The sequence below is a fragment of the Hemiscyllium ocellatum genome, chromosome 10, assembly GCF_020745735.1.
Source record: "Hemiscyllium ocellatum isolate sHemOce1 chromosome 10, sHemOce1.pat.X.cur, whole genome shotgun sequence".
NCBI classification, from domain to species: domain Eukaryota; kingdom Metazoa; phylum Chordata; class Chondrichthyes; order Orectolobiformes; family Hemiscylliidae; genus Hemiscyllium; species Hemiscyllium ocellatum.
The window spans coordinates 5,228,116-5,250,720 of record NC_083410.1 but is presented as its reverse complement, the minus strand read 5'-3'; the positions used below and the strand labels follow the sequence as shown (position 1 = coordinate 5,250,720).

At 46.1% G+C, this 22,605-nt stretch overlaps 1 protein-coding gene across 5 annotated transcripts in view; it reads left to right on the top strand.

Annotated features, from left to right (window-relative positions):
• Positions 1-18,658, top strand: part of LOC132819621 (uncharacterized) — a 28,871-nt gene extending 10,213 nt beyond the window's left edge. For 4 of the 5 annotated variants that reach the window (XM_060831205.1, XM_060831203.1, XM_060831206.1 and 1 more), the window contains one exon: positions 4,532-8,675. In XM_060831205.1, the coding sequence (XP_060687188.1) occupies positions 4,550-6,613 (2,064 nt within the window). In that variant the 5' untranslated portion in view covers positions 4,532-4,549 and the 3' untranslated portion in view covers positions 6,614-8,675. Of the gene's footprint in view, positions 1-4,531; positions 8,676-18,485 lie in introns of those variants that run through there. The other variant, XR_009645103.1, reaches the window with a different exon arrangement.
• Positions 18,659-22,605: the final 3,947 nt, after the last annotated feature.

Sequence of the window (22,605 nt, the reverse complement as noted above, 5' to 3'; positions counted from 1 at the left end):
CAAACGCTGTATTTATGTGTATGTGTGAGAGAGATGGCGTGTACATCTTTATCCTGCAGCAAATCCTCAGCACTGCCAGTTTTGGGAATAAACAAAAAAAATCTCCATTTGGCAAAAGAAAATTCATGTTCTGTCCAGGAAGTAGCTGGGCTGGTGGTTGCTAAATAGATGCTGCAGTGAATCAGGCAGCATCTGAGAGGGAAGGGGTAAATGGATGTATAGATGGTATTAAGAGGGAGGTTGTGGTATATAAGGAGAGTCTGGGGTTCTGGTGTGTCTGGGAAGGAGGGTCAGCAGGGTCAGGGGCTATATTGCAATTGCACTGTGGGGTTGGGAGCTGTAGTGCAGGAATGGGGTGGGGTCAGGCTCATGGAGAGTCAGGGAATTGTGAAAGTTCGGGGATGTGGAGGGAGAGTGTTGGTGGGAGGAGAGGAAATCTCCTGCGACAGGGCCTCACCACACTCTGTCAGAGACTAGGGATGGGTAATGCTGACTCAGCCCCTAACACGAAACATGTGAAGAATGAATTTAAGAAAAGCCTCTCCTTTTAGCTGGCACCAGGCAAACTCGACAACAGAAGAGTTAACTCTTTCCCCAAAGAAGGGGCAGAACACAGCAAAAGCTGATTGTAATGAGTGCTCGCCAGCAGAGGCAGTTACCATGGCAACTCTATGGTCTATGGCAGAGCGACTGTCTCTTCTCACAGGTGTCATGATAGAAACAGAGGAGGCTGACAGGAGTGAAAAGGGAAACGAGCACAGCTCGATCCAAACCCATCTCCCTGGGAAAGATGGGCTTCTCCACATTGTGTTGGAATGGGTGAGGGAGTCAGTCTGAGATGTACAGCTATAATGTAGCAGCATATCTCACGGTGACGAGACTCATTCAACACGTTGCTCGCAGATGCTGTTGGCTTTTGCTGTGTGCTCAAGGGGAATATTATTACAGTGCTTTCGAAGATGGGTTAATAATACAACTTAATCAGTCTCAGGTTAAAATAAACTTGAATTCATGTTGTGACTTCAGCAGGTTATGCAATAATTGGCTCAAGGATGTCATTAACTTTGATTTATCGAAATAGGATTTAGGAATTAGCTAGAAACAGAGAAACTAGGGGCAGTGGAACACCATTGTTTCCTGTGAGAGCATGTTCCCAAAATTAACCGCTCACTCAGGAAGACATGACTTCTAGTTTAGTTTCACAAATCCATCCCCAGGTTGGTTGTGGTTTCTGGTATCACTGTGGTCTCAGTGGGGGATTTAATAGGGGAGAAGGGATAGGAACCATGCAAACTTCTTAGGTTCTTGATAGTAGATGTGGAGAGGTTGTTTCCCCTTGTGGGAGAGTCTGTAACAGGGGGGCATACTCTCAGAACCTTGAGGCCATTGAGTATATTTAAGGTTGGGATACAGAGATTTTTAATCAGGAAGGGAATCAAGGGTTATGGGGGAAAAGGAAGGAGTTTGGAGTTGAGGACTATCAGATCAGCTTTGGTCTCATCAAATGGTGGAGCATACTTGATGGGCTGAATGGCCTGATTCTGTTCCCATCTCTTATAGTCTGTGGGACCAGGAGAGTGTGAGGTGGAGAAGAAAGGAGGATGAGCTGACTGATGGTGTGGCTGCAGTGACAGAAGTCGAGGGAGGGAGTCAGAAGAGGATTGGTGTCGAGGCTGGGTGGGAAGTACAAAGGCAATGTTGGATGGCAGGGGAGTGATGGCTGGAGGCCATGCCATTCATTGGAGGGGAGTGAAGGGGGTATGGTACACAGGCAGATCACAGGATGTGAACTCTATTTGATCATCAGATTTTACAGGGAAAACACTCTTACCTCAGGGTCACAGGGTTGTGGGTTCAAGTCCCGAGTGAGAGATTTGAACCCAAAGGCTGACTCTCCCAGTGCAGTACTGAAGGAGAACAACACTGTCAGAATTACCATCATTAGGTTCAGATGGTAAACTCCGACCCTGTACTCCCTCTGGGCTCAGGTGATAGTATTTTAAAGAATAATGGAGGTGTTTTTGCTCATGGCCTGGCTAAGATTTATCATCCAGTTAAGAACATAAGATCAGGAGGAGGCCATTCAGCCCCTCCAGCCTGCTCTGCCATTTAATATGATCATGGCTGATCTCATCCCAGCATCAACCCCTGCCTGCTCTCCATAACCCTTCACCCAATTGCTGAATAAAAATCTGTCTACATCCCCCCCCTAAATTTACTCAATGTCCCAGCATCCATCACACTCTGGGATAGTCAATTCCACAGATTCACAACTCTTTAAGTAGAGAAATCTTTCCTCTTCTCTGTTTTCAGTCTGCTATACCTCATCCGAAAACATGACAAAAAAAAGAGATTTTTGTCAGGAGATGTCCATTAGCCTACTTTTTTTGTCTTTTTCTGACACGTTGAAGTGAACACCAGCCAGCCCCAGCATGATCATTCCTGACTCCACCGGATCCCAGCATTATCATTCCCAATTCCAGCCAGCCCCAGCATGATCATTCCTGACTCCACCTGATCCCAGCATGATCATTCCCAATTCCAGCTGAAAATGTGTTGCTGGTTAAAGCGCAGCAGGTCAGGCAGCATCCAAGGAACAGGAAATTCGACGTTTCGGGCATAAGCCCTTCATCAGGAATGTGGAAAATGTGTCCAGCAGGCCAAGATAAAAGGTAGGGAGGAGGGACTTGGGGGAGGGGCGATGGAGATGTGATAGGTGGAAGGAGGTCAAGGTGAGGGTGATAGGCCGGAGTGGGGTGGGGGCGGAGAGGTCAGGAAGAAGATTGCAGGTTAGGAGGGCAGTGCTGAGTTCGAGGGAATCGACTGAGACCAGGTGGGGGGGGGGGGGGGGGGGGGGAAATGAGGAAACTGGAGAAATCTGAGTTCATCCCTCGTGGTTGGAGGGTTCCCAGGCGGAAGATGAGGCACTCTTCCTCCAACCGTCGTGTTGTTATGTTCTGGCGATGGAGGAGTCCAAGGACCTGCATGTCCTTGGTGGAGTGGGAGGGGGAGTTAAAGTGTTGAAGCACGGGGTGGTTAGGTTGGTTGGTCCGGGCGTCCCAGAGGTGTTTCCTGAAGCGTTCCGCAAGTAGGCGGCCCGTCTCCCCAATATAGAGGAGGCCACATCGGGTGCCACAAATTCACCTGTATCTCCACACAGATCATCTATTGCATCCGCTGCACCCAATGTGGCCTCCTCTGTATTGGGGAGACGGGCCGCCTACTTGCGGAACGCTTCAGGGAACACCTCTGGGACGCCCGGACCAACCAACCCAACCACCCCGTGGCTCAACACTTTAACTCCCCCTCCCACTCCACCAAAGACATGCAGGTCCTTGGACTCCTCCATCGCCAGAACATAACAACACGACGGCTGGAGGAAGAGTGCCTCATCTTCCGCCTGGGAACCCTCCAACCACAAGGGGTGAACTCAGATTTCTCCAGTTTCCTCATTTCCCCCCCCCCCGACCTTGTCTCAGTCGATTCCCTCGAACTCAGCACCGCCCTCCTAACCTGCAATCTTCTTCCTGACCTCTCCGCCCCCACCCCACTCCAGCCTATCACCCTCACCTTGACCTCCTTCCACCTATCGCATCTCCATCGCCCCTCCCCCAAGTCCCTCCTCCCTACCTTTTATCTTAGCCTGCTGGACACACTTTCCTCATTCCTGATGAAGGGCTTATGCCCAAAACGTCGAATTTCCTGTTCCTTGGATGCTGCCTGACCTGCTGCGCTTTAACCAGCAACACATTTCAGCTGTGATCTCCAGCATCTACAGACCTCACTTTTTACTCAAAGATTCCCAATTCCAGCCAATCACAGCATGATCATCCCGTGCAATAACAAAACCTTCTAGTTAACAAACTGAGTATTTAGTGAGTCCAGAACAACTCAGTGTGGTTTATGGAATTCATTCCTGTGTTTCCAGACTGCTGGTCTGGATATCTCCTTCTCCCAGCTCTCCCCACTCCCCTCCACCCTGTAGCACAGCAGCATCCAACTGTCTCTGCGTCATCACACTGCCACTTTGTCCAAGCCTGTTTCCTCAGTCTCCCTATGAACCCCCGACCCCCTTCCCACTTCCTCTCTCCAAATCTCAACCAACACCCACCTCACCCCCTGAGGGATGTTTCCAGAGCAGGCAGTGTTTTAAAGCAGGAAATGCAGTGAGCTGGTTGAGCACAGCAAACTCCCACAATCTGTAATGTGATAATGACCAGATGATTGTCTCAGTTTGTCTGTTGAGGGCCACATTGATGGTGAGTCCCCAGGGAGAATTCACCAGCTCCTCATCAAAACGTACGCTGGGACTTTTTTATCCCCGTCTTAAAACTCCCAATGAATGCCTCATCGAAGAGCTGGCACCTGAGAGAGTGTTGCACTCCCAATGTACTGCCCTGGCTGGATTATGTCTGAAACCCATGCAGTGTAATTTCTGTCTCAGTGTTGAGGGAGCTAGCCACTTAGCCACAGTCGTCACTGCCTCCCTTCTGTCTTTGATTAAACCAAACGTGCCTGCCTTTGTCGACAGGATATACACTCGCTCACCATGTCAGCGGAAGGGGCCCAGATCGTGGCAAAGGTCAACAGCAGTATCAACATGCTCAGTGCAGCAGAGGAGGTGAAGTCTGACCTGGAGCTCATCATGAAGCCTTATGCCAACTGGGAAGAGTTCCTGACACCGGGCCCACTCTCCATCGCCATCCTGGGTGAGCTGATATTCATTTCCGCAGCCGAGGCGTTCCAAGTGAAGCTCACTGTGGCTGGGAAAACATTCCGCTTCCTACGGCACCCGGAATCCTTCCACGCCTGCCTCATGCAGGTCAGCGACCAAGGTTGGAAAGCCTTCAACAAAGCTCACAGGAACATGGACCAGATCCGGCTCTACTCCATGGCAGCTCCGAAGCACCTGGCCAGCGCTGTGCAGGTGTTGAGTCGCCGGGACCCCAAGGTGGTCAAGGCCATGCTGCCCAGCCGACTCAACAGCATCCGAAAGGTGGCAGAGCAGTGCCAGCAGCTGGCAGTGTCTGTCGAGGAGGAGTTCACCTCACTCATCGAGCTGGTGCAGGAGCTGCTGGAATTCTGTGCCAGCTCCCGAACAGAGCACCACGCCTCCCTGGAGCAGGTCAAGCAGACGCTGGCAGAGTCCCAGTTCCGCAAGGAGGCAGCTGAGAAGGAAAAGCAGAGGGTGGAGGTGCAGTTCAGTGATGTGTGCGCCAGGATGGAGGAGGCTCGGGCTGTCTACCGCAAGGCCATGAAGATGATCCCGAGCGGGAAGAACCTGGTCGGGGTTTATGTCACTCAGTCTCTGCTCGACTTGACAAACAGTCTGGCCACGGAGCTGGTGACAATGGGCATGACCGAGCCCCTGAGCCTGGCCCTTGAAATCAGTGAGACAGCCGTGGGTCACATCAAGAAGAAGGTGCAGAAAAAGAAGGCAACAGGCTCCACAGACGAGGACGAGGACGAGAGCTTGGGGCGATCAGCGAGCATCTACCTGAAGGGGATGGAGATGGTGATGGCCAGCGCCCTCCTACACGACCTGGTCTCTGAGAAGGGGACCATCGACCCCAGCCAGCTGCCCAGTGACAACTCACAGAACTGCAACTCCGTGGACTACAAGCTCATGTTTCAGAGCAGCCTGAGCAAGATTGAACAGGAAGAGGATGGCAGAGCCAAGGCAGCGGCGGTGAAGCTCTGTGGGGACGGGCTCGCAATCTGCGAGAAGCTGCAGGAAGTCGCTAAGATAGAGAAGCCCAGTGAGCCCCAGTTGGAAAGCCTTGCCACAGCCATCAAGGAGCAGAACACCAATGTTCTCAAGTACCTTTCAGACATCAAAAAATCCACCAACGTCCCAGCCTTTGCACCTCAACCGCCAAATCTCACTCAAGCTGCCAACCTGGAGAAGGCAGAAGAAGGTCTTTCTAAAATGGTCCTGGATCAAGCCTGCTTTAAGGTAGAACAAGCGAAAACCCAATTGGATTCCACCAGAGAGGAGTACGAGAAAATGTCTGAGACCAAGGAGAAGGTGACTAAAGATCTCGATGAGACCCTGGTCACCATGATGAGGTGTCAAGTGAAGGAGATAGATTATGACACAACCCTCAAGCTGCTGGTGATTGGCCTGGATGCATTGAGCCAGGTCAAAGAGCAATGGGCTAAGATGAGCAACTTCTTCCAAATGATGTCTAATCTGATTCAGGTCTCTCTCAACGACACTGTCACACAGTTCACCAGTGACAGTGAGACTTATGAGCCATTCCCAGGATATTCCGAAGATGCTTTCATCAAGGACATGATCTACACAGAAGCCTTTCAGGCTTGCAACATTGCCAATCTCTGCCACATGATCTCGGGGACTTATGTTGAGATCTCTCAGAAGCATCTAAGGGACCAAATCTCTAGTTTAGAGACCAACATCAATATGAGCCCTGACGATCCAATGTTTAATGTGAAACGCAAACAACTGCAGGAAGGCTACACTGCCACAAAGGAAGCAGTCAACCAACTGGTCATGAAGAACAAACGGGAATTTGAGATTCAAATACAACAGAGGATTGACAGCATCAACTCCACATTTAAAGATGTCCTACCCCTTACAGAGAGACAATAGGGCACAGTATACAGAGCAATCTGAAAGAAGATCCTGAGGTTTCGCGACCAGACTGAAGGTTGCAGACAGCATGTGAATGTGCAGCTATTGTATGAAAATAATGCCTTAAATTTTTCCTGATCTCCATTGCCAGAAAGGTTCTGCTGAAGTCTTAGTTCTGTTCAGAATATATCCTGTGACCCATTCACTCTCCCACTAGCTGACTGACCTGCATTAGAGCAGGTCCATGGTGGGGATGTGTTGGTTGGGGGTCCTGACCAGGAGAGCTTTTTCCCAGGATTCACCACTCTGGATTGACCTGTCTCTGTCTCCCAGGAAGAATCAGGGTTCCCTATGCAGAGGAGGCCCCAGATCCCAGCATATATCCACAATTCAAGTGATTCTTTTCCTCTGTGTCTTCAGTTCCTGATAGAAAATCTCAGTATTTACCTAAATAGGAAGGCTCTCTCTTCGACAGTGCATTCAGAGATTCAGCCAATCATGCTCAGTCAGTGGGGCTGCCAAATGCTCTGGACAACAATTCTTCAAGTTCCCCTTAGGTGTGCACCATCTTTCATTCATCTTCATATATCAGAATCATAAACCTGCTGAAAATGAAGGACAAACTTGCATTTATATAGCGCTTATCATCACCATAGTCGATCCATCCCAGAGTGCTTCCCAGTTGCTGTACTGTCTGCTGTTTGCAAAGGAAAATCCGTAACTTATTTGTACGCAGGCAGCTTGATCACCTGTTCTGGCGATGTTTATTGAGGGATAAATGTTGGCCAGGAAATTGGACAGTACTCCTTGTTCTCCTTCATAACCACTCCATGGGATCCCCTCTGTTCATCGGAGAGGCAGGGTATCAACCATCTGTCGGGGGTTGAGGACACACCTTCATCACTCGCAATGGTTCGTCACCATCTTCTCCAGACTAACTGCTGCAGAGAAAGAAACGCCAGCAGCACCCACCTTTCAGACAGTGAATGAAATTGAAACATTGATCATCTTGGAAGTCAGATAGTAAACTCGGAGTGAGTATTCTGGAGTTTCACATTCCTTGGTCAGTTCCACTTGTGCTGCAGCTACATGTGGGAACCAGAGCAAAAGTGCTCTCCAGATGTGAAAGGATTTAAAACTTTCCAAAGTGATCTTCTATTTCTCAGAGACGTTCAGAGTTGCTTTCGTTGCAGTGGCCAGTTCGAGATTAACACACCCGCATCTCCTGAAATAGGTGACTGAGCGTAAAATCCCCAATGGAAACAATTTAAATTGATGTATGATTCACCCTTGATGGACATAACTCCGTGTCCAGTGCAGTGTGAATTTTGACGTTAAAATCAGGAGCCTATTGCTGAGCATTGGGCTGGGGCTAGTATCTTATGAATATGGGGTATTTGCAAAGTCCCACAACGTGAACAGCAAGCAGTGACAATCTCACTGAGTCGGTGATGGGACCTTACTTGATTTTTCTGATAGAAAATCTCAGTATTTACCTAAACAGGAATTAAACACATCCTAACGCTGACGGGGAATGCTTACAGATGGCTAAATATTGCACCAATTTCACCAATCCTCCTCCGATGAGGCCCATTGTGACCCCTAAGTTGTCGGCCAGGTTCGTTCATCCTCAGGAATTCTGGCCTGGTTTCAGTTTAGATTGAAAGAGATTAAAAATACATTTTCTGAGCGCCACTTCCTTTCCAATTGAACCATGGGGTCTTTGACATTCACCTGAGTGGGCAGACAGGAACTTTAAAAAAACAATTTCACAGGGAAAGCTACCACGGTACTGCTGTCAGCTCCAGCTGAGGAGATGTGCAGTGAGGCATGGAGGACAAGGAGGTAAACTGGGAATGCAGAGGAGGGATAAATTAGGAATGAGCACTGTCACCATTTCACACTGGGACAATATCAAACTCATTGAAGCTAATATTCACTGGGAACAGCTGTGGACTGGAAGTGGAGAACAGCAATATGTTACAAGGCTGCAATAGGCTATATTTCATGTATTCTGACAAAAATGCTAAAAGATGTTTAATAAATAATAATGAATAACTTAATGACCAAAAAAAGACAACTTAGATGTTATTGTGGATTTCTTTTCAAACTGATATTGTTCAGAAAGTATTAAACAGAATCCGTACAGAGTGGAGGCAGGCCATTCAGCCCACCAAGTCAGCACTGACCATTGGAAGACCCACCCCATCCCTGTAAACCTGCATACCCTTTGGCTAACCCACCTAACCTGCACAGTCCTGGATGCGATGGGTAATTTAGCATGGCTAACCCACCTAACCTGCACGGTCCTGGATGCGATGGGTAATTTAGCATGGCTAACCCACCTAACCTGCACAGTCCTGGATGCGATGGGTAATTTAGCATGGCTAACCCTCCTAACCTGCACGGTCCTGGATGCGATGGGTAATTTAGCATGGCCAAACCACCTAACCTGCACGGTCCTGGATGCGATGGGTAATTTAGCATGGCTAACCCACCTAACCTGCACAGTCCTGGATGCGATGGGTAATTTAGCATGGCCAAACCACCTAACCTGCCACTGTGCCACCCTAAACTTATTTTTGTTGCTTTTTTTATATCCCCTGGCTATCGTGAGCCATTTTCTGAGGGGCAGCTCAGTGGTTAGCACTGCTGCCTCACAGCACCAGGGACCCAGGTTCAATTCCACCCTCAGGAGACTGTCTATATGGAGTTTGCACATGGGCTGAATGGCCTGCTTCCACACTGTAGGGATTCTATCTGTTACTGCATCTGTGTGGGATTCTTCCAGGTGCTCTGGTTTCTTCCCACAGTCCAAAGATGTGCACGTTAGGGTGGATTGGCCATGCTCAATTACCCATAATACCTAACAATGTGCAGGCTAAGTGGGTTTGCCATGCAGCATAATAGGAGTACAGTGGATCTGGGTGGGATGCTCTTTGGAGGCTCAATATGGACATGATGGGCTGAATGGCCTTCTCCCACACTGTAGGGATTCTCTGATTGTGTTTGGAGACGAAGGTGCAGTGTGGGAAGGAGGTGTCACTTTGGTCAACCTTTCCCTGTCTCCCATTGGGAAGACCATGGCCTCCATTGAGAGTGTTTGACTCACAAATCCCATCTGCTCTCATGACACAGGCCAGCACCACATGTCTGTGGGGTGAGGACTGAGAGAGAAAGTATCAGCCTGCTCCCCACTGGCCTTATTCCATACGGGAATTACCAGCACGTTTTCTGCAAATTTTGAAAGGACATCTCGTAAGTTTTGAGTTTCTGCTGGAGAATGATTGATCCCCATCAGCAGTGACACACATTTCACCAAACCAGCAGAGACGATGCCCTCTGGTCCAGCGGCTTTGGGAATATTTTCTAGCCAACCCGTTCAGCGATGTTTTGCACCTCTGGAGCAGGTGGGACTTGAACCCAGGCCTCCTGGCCCAGAGGAACAGACACTACAGCTGAGCCTTAAGAGCCTCACCAGCAGCTTCTAAACTTGTCCACACGAGTTAATGTTCATGAGAATCCAGCCCAATTACAGTACTTCCAAACTGTACACTTGGTGTCAGGCATAGAGCTGTACAGCATGGAAACAAACCCTTCACTCCAACTCGTCCATGCTGATCAGTTATGCTAAATTAATCCAGTACCATTTGCCATATCCCTCTAAACTCTTCCTATTCATATACCCATCCAGATGCCTTTTAAATACTACAATTGTACTACCAGCCTTCATTACTTCCTGTGGCAGCTCATTCTACAAACGCACCACCCTCTGTGTGGAAAACATTGCCCCTTAGGTCCCTTTTAAATCTTTCTCCTCGCACCCTAAACTTATGTCCTCTAGTTTTGGACTCCCCCACCATGGGGAAAATACCTCGCCTATTTGCCCTATCTATGCCTCTTGTAATTTTGTAAACCTCTACAAGGTCACCCTTTAGCATCTGATGCTCCAGGGAAAACAGCTCCAGCCTACTCAGCTTCTCCCTATAGCTCAAAACCTCCAACCTTGACAACATTCTTGTAAATCTTCTCTGAACCCTTTCCAGTTTCACAACATCCTGCCTTATAGCAGGGAGACTAGAACTGAACACAGTATTCGAAAAGTGGCCCAACCAATGTCCTGTGCAGCCGCAACATGAACTCCAACTCCTATACTCAATGCATTGACCAATAAAGGCAAGCATACTAAACACCTTCTTCACTATCCTATCTACCTGCGACTCCACTCCTTCTGCATCGTAATAACTCCGCGATCTCCCACACACTGAGTGCAATAATTTATGAAGAAGGCATCTCCCCAGCTCCCATTCAAAGACTAGCGCGGGGAAATGATAGCCCTTCATAAGAATTGTTACTGGACCCAAAATATTAACTCTGATTTCTCTCCAGAGATGCTGCCAGAGTTTTTCCAGCAATTTCTGTTTCTCGTTTTTTTGTTTGTTTGTAATGATAGCTGGCCTTATTAGTGACACCCAGATCTTGAAAATGAATGACAAAGAATATGGGTGCTATCCAATGTCTGGGCAAATCATTGGCAAAGCAAGCAAAGTTTGGAAATTTGATAGGTTTGTGCCATAGGGTGATGGGGCATGGATCCTGGTGTATGGTTGTCTGGGGTAACTGTATAAGGGGTCCCATTACATACTTGTAGAGAGAATCACCCAGACATGCATCACAGGGAGAGAGCTGATAGAATGTGCACATATGGGGAACGTATCCTCGATGAACCATGGGAGAGATACTCCAAGGAGCAGACTATCTGATCTCATGAAATGGTGGAACAGGGGCCAAAAAGCCTGTTCCTGTATTCCTCTCTGTTCCCGAGCCAAGCTAAACTTCTTGCTGAAGAGAAAAAAGCAGAAACTGATGAAAGTTACTGATTCATTGGCCCAGAGTCACATCCGTTTCTGGTCTGACTCCAGCTCAAAATTAACACAAAAACATTGAGCATTAGCCAATCTAATCCCTTGGAATGATTAGAGAACTATTCGTTTCTGAGAAAATTGACTGTCCCCAAAACCTTTCACTTCCTAAAAGGATTTTTTCCTCTTTTCAGTATATTGTTCTATTTTTAAATTGCAGAATAACTACCTAAAGCTCTATAACATTTTGCTAACATTAGATTGAGGCAGACTGAATGGGACGGAATTAGGATTCTCTTCTCAATTCCCATAGGAGAATGTGAGGACTGCAGATGCTGGAGATCAGATGATCACCCTTCCTGATGAAGGGCTTATGCCTGAACCATCAATTCTCCAGCTCCTCGGATGCTGCCTGATCTGCTGGCTTTTCCAGCATTATGCTCTCAACTCAATTCCCACACGCCCATTCCCTCAATTCACTAAGAAGGTCATCATTACTCCTCCTCAGTGCCACTGACTAAGAGGAAACATTTAGCATGATGTCAGACTTAAGGACTGCTATCATTTTTCTCATAGGTCCTTGCTCCAGTTAATATAAAACTTGCAGCTCCCTAATAACTCCATTCCTAATTGCACTGGAGGTCACATTGTACCTGTACAGAACATTGTTTGGGCCACTTTTGGAATATTGCATGAAATTCTGGTCTCCTTGCTATAGGAAGGATATTGTAAAACTTGAAAGGGTTCAGAAAAATTTACAAGGATGTTGCCAGGGTTTGAGCTATAGGGAGAGACTGAATAGGCTGGGGCTGTTTTCCCTGGAGCGTCAGATGCTGAGGGGTAATCTTATAAAGGTTTATAAAATCATGAGGAACATGGATAGGGTAAATAGACAAGGTCTTTTCCCTGGGTTGGGGTAGTCCAGAACTAGTGGGCATAGGTTTAGGGTGAGATGGCAAAAATTTAAAAGGGATCTAAGGGGCAACCTTTTCACTCAGAATGGTGCTTCTATGGAATGAGCTGACAGAGGAAGTGGTGGAGGCTGGTACAGTTATAACATGGGTACATAAACAGGAAGAGTTTAGACTGATATGGACCAAATGCTGACCAATGCTGGGACTAGATTAGGTTGGGATATCTGGTCAGCATGGATGAGTTGGACCACAAGGTCTGTTTCCGTGCTGTACATCTCTGTGATTCTATGACTCTCTGACTGTGTCTGACTGACACACCACATGGTCTGCAAAGGTTCAAGAATGTGGCAACACCACCACCTTCTCAAGGGCATTGAGAAAGCTTTGGCCCAGCCAAAATCTCATGAATATACATAAGAAGTAAAGGGGCCACCATGTGGTTGTCTGTCCATATGGGTTTTAATGGGGAAAGGAGAAAGTGAGGACCGCAGATGCTGGAGACTCAGAGTCGAAAGCTGTGTCACTGGAAAAGCGCAGCAGGTCAGGCAGCATAAAAGGAGCAGGAGAGTCGAGGTTTCAAATATAAGCCCTGCATTAGGAATTCCTCAGATGCTGCCTGACCTGCTGTGCTTTTCCAGCACCACACTTGTCGACTTTAATGGGGCAAGTCGACAGACGCCACTGGCAATGAGGGATGGTGTGAAAAATGTCTGCTCACTTTGTAATGGACACAAATCATCATCAAAACTCAACTGCACCCAGACACTAAATGACCAGCCATCTGTCCTTGCAGCAAGGGATGCTGTGGAGCTTTCTGGTAAATAGAGGCGTCAGCCCGCTGGAAATGGTTGTTATAGAGGTGACCTTCTAAAATCTGGGATGATTATGTTGCAGTCAAATGTTCCGTGTTGTTCTCCCAATGTCCTGCTGTTTTCCTGGGATTACAGTGTGAATCTAGGATACATCCATGTGGAAAATCCACATCATTATTCATTCAATCCTTCCTCTCACCAAGGTAAAACCTGATCTCAGAGTCTTACAGATAATCAGGTCACCATGCCTCAGGTGAGGGGAGACGTTCAGAAGGAGAGGCTTTCATGGGAACCTCAGGCAGTGTGGTTATTGAATCCTCACATCTGGCATCATCCTGCATTGAAAGCCAACTGTCCAGCTAACTGACCCCCAATCTGGGAGCTCTGTAGTGATGTGATGACCCCTTTAATATCTTTCAAATCAGTTTTCAACAACTATCAGTTTTAAAATCGATTTTTTTTTATCCTCTATTTTATCTCACCCAAAATTCCTATATTTAGGAATATCAAGCTACCATTTCTTCCCTTGCTTTCAGCCATGACTCAGTGCAGATCCAGTTTCCCTAATTCAGCACTCAGAGATCTGAGGCTATGCCAAATTTGGGATATGTTGGAATTTCAGGTCAGACAGTTGGAACCATGGCCAGTTTGGGACATTCCTTGTCAGGCAGGGTCTAGGGTCATTCAGAATATGGGATAGAACAGTGAGCAGAGGATCACTATCCTGCAGCCACACTGCACCTATGCAGGGTCCTGGCCCAATTGTCCAGGTACAGGTTAAAAGTTTTGATCAAGCATTTTAAGGGAGGCAATGGCCCAGTGGTATTCTCGCTCGGCTGACCCTGGGTACCTGGGTTCGAATCCTTTCTTGATGGAATTTGAATGCAATAAAAATCTGCAATTAAACGTCTGTGATGACCATGAATTAATCATCAGAAAAATATCCATCTGGTTTACTGATGGTCTTCAGGGAAGGAAATCTGACATCCTCACCTGGTCTGCATACAAGTGACTCCAAACCCAAAGCAATGTGGTTGACTATCAACTGCTCTCTGGGGCATTAATGGTGGGTAATGAATACCGGCCTAACCAGTGATGTCATCCTGTGAATGAATTAACAAATGAGGCATGTAGTCTGGATTTGAGGTATTCTACCTGCATTGTCTACAGGATTACACTGTCACTTGTGATGCAACTCTCAGCTTCCTCTTTCCCTAGACTTTCTGCATTGAAGCATTTCTCATTTAGCTCTATCTATTCTGCCGAGACAGAATTTTATGAATGTGACTTGACGCTGAGGTATGTTGTGATGTATCCATTAACTCAGTCATCATGCGTTTGGACTCTGCTAGAAGGTTGGACGCAGAGCAGCTCAGTGATGTGGAGCTCTGCAGATTTACCAGTGTGCAACTGTTGTGAATAAATGTTGTTTAAAAGAAACCTGGATGTCTGGTCTGAAGCTGGATGAAGAATGGAAGTAACCATAACTACAACAGAACTTGCTTGTTGAGAACTGCCTTTCCCATCGGTGGAAGCCCCTACTTTAACAACGAAAATAAAAACAAAGAACTGTGGATGTTGGAGATCCGAAACAAACAAAAGAGAAATTACTGAGAAACATTGTGAGAACTGAAGTCGAGTGACCTGATTTAAAATGTCCAATGCTGCTTTCTGTTTAAATTTTTAAAACTATAGGACATGACTACATCATTTACTACCTGTGCACTTGCGTTGTCAACATCTCTTGTCACATGTAAAAAGTGAGGTCTGCAGATGCTGGAGATCAGAGCTGAAAATGTGTTGCTGGTAAAAGCGCAGCAGGTTAGAACCACCCCGTGGCTCAACACTTTAACTCTCCCTCCCACTCCACCGAGGACATGCAGGTCCTTGGACTCCTCCATCGGCAGAACATAACAACACGACGGTTGGAGGAAGAGCGCCTCATCTTCCGTCTGGGAACCCTCCAACCACAAGGAATGAACTCAGATTTCTCCAGTTTCCTCATTTCCCCTCCCCCCACCTTGTCTCAGTCGGTTCCCTCAACTCAGCACCGCCCTCCTAACCTGCAATCTTCTTCCTGACCTCTCTGCCCCCATCCCACTCCGGCCTATCACCCTCACCTTGACCTCCTTCCACCTATCACATCTCCATCGCCCCTCCCCCAAGTCCCTCCTCCCTACCTTTTATCTTAGCCTGCCTGGCACACTCTCCTCATTCCTGATGAAGGGCTCTGGCCCAAAACATCGAATTTCCTGTTCCTTGGATGCTGCCTAACCTGCTGTGCTTTAACCAGCAACACATTTTCATCTCTTGTCACATTCCCAGTAAAAAAACCTAAAATATCTGTCTTTACTCAATAACTGAGAGTAGTGACTTTGTCTCGAGAGCAATGATTCTCTCCTGAGAGAAGCAACTTAAGGGTCATTGGCAAAACCAAACAAGCACAGGAATGGGAAGGTAGAGTTCCAGAGGCTCAGAACCTTGGCTATGTTGGTTGGTCACGCTGAAGTTGCACCCCAGTGTTGTTCATGGATCTCCCCACAAAGTGCTGCAATCTGAGTCCCAGGTCCCTCCTACTCTACCAAATGTCCCTTCAAGATGCTTTTAACAATTAGACTTTCCTGGGTGCTAGGTAGTTAAATGTTGCTAAAATGTAATTACAATCAGTAACCAAAGTTGTCTGCAATATCTGAGGAGAATATGTGAGGATGCTGAACTACCTCAGCAGCAGGAAAAAGCTTCTTGAAAGTTTGAAGGACCAGTCCCAATCTGTATATTATTTCATCCTCCTTTTGTTATAAAACTAAATTGACCAAGTGCCATAATTCATTGGATTGAAATTCTTCTTCAGACTCACTCTAAAGCAGAGTTCATTCCCTTGTGTATTTATCTTACATCTTCATTCAAGAAAACAGAAGGTGGCTTTATTCACCGACAGTCATCTTTGCATTTTTTAATTTTGTTTTTCTTTCTCTTCCCTTAACAGCTTCCTGTCATGACATCCTCACCTCCCACATGACCCATCAACCAAGCAGCTCATTTTATTCTGGGGAACTCCCTCACCAGCTAATCAGATTCATAAAACCCAATCTTGTCAGATTTTATAGTGCTAAATGGGGAATACTTCAGTGCACAACGTCTAAAGAATGAGAAAGTTAAGCTGAGAGGCCTGCCACAATTCAAGTAGCAATGTAATCCTATAGACAATGCAGGTAGAGAACCTCCAATCCAGATACTCAAATACAGACTGCATACCTCATTTGTGTTATTCATTCACAGGATGTGTGCGTCACTGGTTAGACCAACATTCATTATCCACCACTAATTGCCCACAGGGCATTTGAGAGTCAACCACATTTCTGTGGGTTGTCACTGTCAGTCAGACCAATGAGGATAGCAGTTTTTCCCATAATTTATGAGAAAATGAGCATTTTACTTTTCAAAAAGAGAATGGACAATTTGCGTTATAACAAGATGGAGGCAATGAGGTCAGGTGACTTGCCTCCTTCCCAGTTGGTACACATGAAACTGCTGAAACATGGAAGTAGCCTGGTTGTCTGATCAAGAAATTAACATGCAAACAAACTTTCTAGGACATTATCCTGAAGAGATGTTAAACATGCGATATCTCTGCTACTTACTATTCTCTGAAGGCTCTACAGAAACTAATGAACAATGGCTACACAGCTAATGGCTGTGGAATTAAATTCCATGTAAGCTATCTGAAAGAATTCCATGCTGTCACACTAAGGCATGACATTGTCGGGGGCAAACCCCATTGTGATTGGCTGCTACAATCATCAGGGCTATCATTTGTATGGACAATGGAAACACCAACACTATGGTCACCTGACAGAAAGCAACTTACGATAAAGAACCGTTTGCAAGCAGACATCTTGAGATGCACACATCAATCAGTCTGGGAAACAGATCACAAACAGAAGGGATCCTACCCATCCTCAAATCCATTTAACAGGCAGAGGATTAGGGCTGTCCTTTCACTACTGACGTGCAGAACCATGTCAGATCCTCAGGACATGTCATCCAGCTGGAACAAAGTCAAATAGCTGCTTCTACAAGCAGGAAGGCACAGTGAGATGTCAACAGAATCTACCAACCTCTATTTTCACCAGGAAACCAAACGGAAATTATTGAGCTTGCAATGTATCTAGCTTCCATCTTGGAAAGCAGAGTAATTGAGACTTTTGGAACTCTTTAAAGATTGACGTGCTTGCTACTTCTTTTATAATCATATTTTCCTGCACGTGCCTGTCTTGTGAATGGCTGCTGTTGTGATTATAATCAGGCATTGAGAACAAGAGAGGAAGGAAATCTGCTTTGTATTGTTTTAGAGACTCACATGGTTCAAAACTTCTTTTAAACTCACCTTGTTTGAGGGCAGTTAAGAGATGGGAAAAAGGAGCATCATTCTGCCATCTCTCCCCCAGTGACAGAAAACAACAGCAATAATTCAAATGAGGAGGTTTCTAATACAAAATTGGAATTGTCATTATTACGTGACTCCCATGATACATCCAATTAATAGCCCTCTCATTGTACATCATTTATTTGGATTTTAACGAGGCTTTTAATGAGATTAACCCTCATGAAATGAATGGCAAATTATCTAATTGAATTGAAAACTGTCTCAGCAGCAGAAAATACAGATGGAATTGCTGATAAACAGAAAAAGGTCCATCAGGCAGGTCATATGTTACCTCTCCTTTATTACTGATGAACAATATCGAGCAGTCAGCTGAAATGCTTTTAGCTCGAAAGCAAATTCCTACATACTAAAGCAAAACTCGGAGGCTCAACCTTTCCAAATCATTGGCTCAGCTGCGATTAGAATAATCGACCTAGTTTTGGTGCCTGACTTCAGGAACCTTGCCACTGTGAGGGTACAGAAGAGTTTCACAGAGATGATGCCAGGGCTGAGGGGTGCCACAGTGGCTCAGTAGTTTAACACTGCTGCCTCATAGTGCCAGGGATTCCAGCCTCGGGCAGCTGTCCATGTGGAGTTTGCACGGTCTCCCCGTGTCTGCGTCAATCAGAGAGAACAAACACCCAGCAGGAATGAGTTACTAGGTGCTGGCATCAACTCTGGTTGTTCAAGGCAAGATGGGGCAGTTTGTAACATAATCCAGTCCCTTAAGAATTCTAAAGTCAACAATTATATAGCCATTCAACTGATTTATGGTGGGATATTGCTACTGTTTATATCTCTACTGAATGCCAATGATCATCCTGTAAAGCTTTATGGTGAGTGATTATTATGTTTTGTTTTTGTTTCTTCCTTTAGGGACGCTGGGAAAGTCAGGACTTAGGACCAAACTCCATAGGCAGCCAGGAACAGTATCTACGATAAATATTGGCCATGCCGTTAATATCCACACACCAGGACCGAATTTGGTCAGGTCATCAAGCTGTGCTTCAGGAGGCCAAATGGTGGTGAATGTTCATGGTCAGCAAGAGGCAAGTATTCAATCGGCTGCATGGCCCCTGCTGACCTTTCTCCTCGGAGACTTTATTCAGACCAGATCTTCTTGTGTGTTTCCATCTGGGACTTGAAATTCCATATTTTTTTCCTAAAACTGACAGGAGATGAGTCAAATACATGAAGAAATCTGGAGTAGGGAGGTCTTTTAACCCACAATCCACCATTTAATGGAATCCCAGTGACCTGTATCTCAGTCTTTCTCCCTCCTTGGTTCACGACCCTTAATATCCCTACTTACCAAAAATCTGTCACTCACAGATTGGAAAAGTTCAATGAACCTCCCTCTCCCGTTCTAACTCAAGCTTTGGGGAGAGAGTTCTGAACATCCATTACCCTATGTGTGAAGACGTGCTTCACTCGGCATCATTGCCAAGAGCTCAGTGGCTCTCGGCTCTGGAATTCCCTCCATATATCTTCTCCCTGCGTTCTCTTACTTTCAGGCATTACTGCAAATCCATTTTATTCACAGTCCTTTGGCCACTTGCTTCATTGTTTCCTCTACTTCTATGTCTCAAGTTGTTTGATAATGTTCTCATGTCTTACTGCATCAGAAGGAGCCATATAAATGCAAATTGTTGTCTCACTGTGAACTGAGCCATGTACAATCTCATGAAAGAAACTTTACGGAGCAGAGTGAGATTATTTCTCTTCGTTATATCATAGAGGGTGGGCATCAAGGACAACATCTATTGGTCATCTTCAATTGCCCTTGAATTTATTGGCTCTCTCAGCCATTTCAGAGCCACCGACATTATTGTGCGGCTGGAGTCATGTGTAGGCCAAAGTGGGTAAAGATGATAGACTTTCTTCCCTACAGGACATTAGTGACTCACGTAAGGTGTTTTCATCCATTGATGATGGTTTTTATCCCTCAGATTTATTGCTTGAATTAAAATTCCGCGAGTTGTTGTGGTAGGACGTGAACCCATTTTCTCAAAGCATCCTGGAACTAATGGATTAGATCTCCAGTGATGGGATCAAGGCTTCTTAGACAGCATCTTTCAAACTCATGACCACTTCCATCTAGAAGGACAAGGGCAGCAGATACATGGGAACACCACCACTCTGCAAGTTCCCCACCAAACCACTCACCATCCTGACTTGGAAATATATCGCCGTTTCTTCACTATCGCTGGATGAAAATCCTGGAATTCCCTCCCTAACAGCATTGTGGATCAACATGCATTGTGAACTGCAGCATGTAGCATCATAGTTTTGTACAGCACAGAAGTAGACCCATCGGTCCAACTCGTCCATGCTGACCAGGTATCCTACATTGATCTAGTCCCATTTGTCAGCATTTGGACCATACCCCTCTAACACCTTCCTATTCATATACCCATCCAGATGCCTTTTAAATGCTGTCATTGTACTAGCTTCCACCACTTCCTTTGGCAGCTCATTCCACATACGCATCATCCTCTGTGTGAAAAGGTTGACCCTTAGGTCCCTTTTAAATCTTTCCCCTCTCACCTTAAATCTATGCCCTGGAGTTATGGACTCCTCCATCCCAGGGAAAAGGCCTTTGCTATTCACGCTATACATGCCTCTTATAATTTTATAAACCTCTATAAGGTCACTCCCCAGCCTCAGACTTCAGGGAAAATAGCCCAGGCCTATTCAACCGCTCCTTGTGGCTCAAGCCCTCCAACCCTGGCAACATGGAGTGCAGTGGTTCAAGAAGGCAGCTCACCACCACCTTCTCAAGGGGCAACTAGGGATGGGCAATACGTGCTGGGCCTGGCCAGTGATGCCCATATCCCATGAATCAATGAAAAAACATTTATGCTGCAATGGTTTGTTCCAGTGGCTTCAGTCCGAAGGTGATGAATGCTGGGATATAAATCCACTGTGGGGTTATCCCATGTGGATTATATCAACATTTCCCATATTTAGTTGATGAAATGGAGGGTATAAATGGAACTATTGGGAAACGCTGTAGTTGAGGAAACAATCCTGAGACCTAAAGTGCGTCAGCATTTCCAATTCATCACTTTTTTTTCTGAAAGTAAATCATAGACCAGATGGGCCGAAATCTGTGCTGTAACCTTCTAACCCACTTTTCATTTAAGGTGTTGTCACTGTGGGGCCATTTTTCAAAACAAAATTGTTCTTCGACCGGTTAAACTAGTTAAGTGACTCGATCACTTCAACATCACACGGCCCTGCAGTGAATTACTTCAACTCCATTCAGTTATGTCTCTCAAAACTGTGTTGTTGAAAAAGTGATTGCTTCCACAAAACAGCAGTGAGGGACATAGGGCGGATCCAAACTCCACCTGAAGTGAGCCATCCTGGATAAAATAAAATAAGGGACAACGGTTCGAAGGGGTGTGGGTGCTGGTCAATGTAAGAGTGGAGAAGGTTGGAGTGAGGGCATCATGCTCAACGCTGGATATGGGGGTGGGTTGTTGTTTTGAGGTCTTAGCATCAAGATAGTTGGGGGGAGGGAGTGGATCAAATTCACTAAATGGCATATAATTTCTCATGTTGAGTCATGTCATTATCATCATCCAGCTTCCACCTCACCCAAATCACTCACCCCAGAGATTCTCAGCCTCCCACGGGCTGTCCTAGAAATACGGGATCGCTCAAGAGACACAAGAGAGCAGTCAAAATCAGAACTAGACGGGGTTGCCAAAATCCAGGGACTCCAGAACCAGATGGTCACAGTCTAAGGATACAGGGTAGGCCATTTTGGACTAAGATGAAGAGAAAATTCTTCACCCAGAGAGTTCAGAGTCTGTGGAATTCACTGCCACAGAAGGATTGAGACAAAAGCATTGAATGTTTTCAAAAAGAAGATAGATATAAATCTTAGGGCTAAAGGAATCAAAGGGTATGGAGAGAAATCTTGAACAGGGGACTGAATTGGATGATCTGCCAGGATTATATTGAATAGTGTACCAGCCTCAAAAAGTTGAGTGGTCTAATCCTGCTCCTATTACCTATGTTTTTGCTTTCTAAGAGTCATATCTGCTTAGCTCTGTTTATCTCTCCACAGATCATGCCAGCCCTGCTGAGTTTCTGCAAGAATTTCTGTTCGTGTTAATATTTTGGCCACTAAGGATGCCTGTCTTGTGTAGATTTTGGATCTTTTAACAGATACTTTGCTAGGATTTTGTGATTTTTGTTATTTGACCTTCAGGCAGTTAGGACCAGTCTCAGTCTGAGTATAAATAGTAGCTGGATACATCCAACTTGAACCACAGAATGCTGGGAAGCAGGTGGATCTTTGTTGATGTTCAGACCGCGGACCCAGAGGTAACATACTGTGGGTGAAGCAAACCTGAAATAAAATCAGAAAAGGCTGGAAATGCTCAGCAGGTCAGGCAGCATCTGTGGAGACAGAGGGGTACAGAGTTAATGGTTCAGATAGTCTTCTCTGTTCCTATGCATTAGGTGAGGCAAGGGCATCACAGCAGCTTTGTAATGTAGCATGGTGGCTCAGTGGTTAGCACTGCTGCCTCACAGCACCAGAGACCTGGGTTTGATTCCAGCCTCAGGTGACTGTCTGTGTGGAGTTTGCACATTCTCCCCGTGTCAGTGTGGGTTTCCTCAGGGTGCTCCAGTTTCCTCTCATAGTCCAAAGATGTGCAGGTTAGGTGGGTTAGCCATGCTAAATTATCTATTGTGTTTAGGATGTATAGATTGGGTGCAATAGTCAGGGGAAATGTAGATTGATAGTGTAGGGGAATGGGTGAGGTACTCTTCAGAGGGTCAGTGTGGACTTGTTGGGCCAAATGGCCTTTTTCCACACTGAAGGGATTCTATGATACTTTGTCCAGTGCCTGGTTCAGAAAACTGAGTCCTGCCCCAGAGCTCTGTGTTCTTGACCAGTCAGTCTATAATCAGGAGATACCCAGAAAGTTTGGGGCACGTAGACTAGGCATCATCTGTGTACAGGCCTGAAATGGTGAAA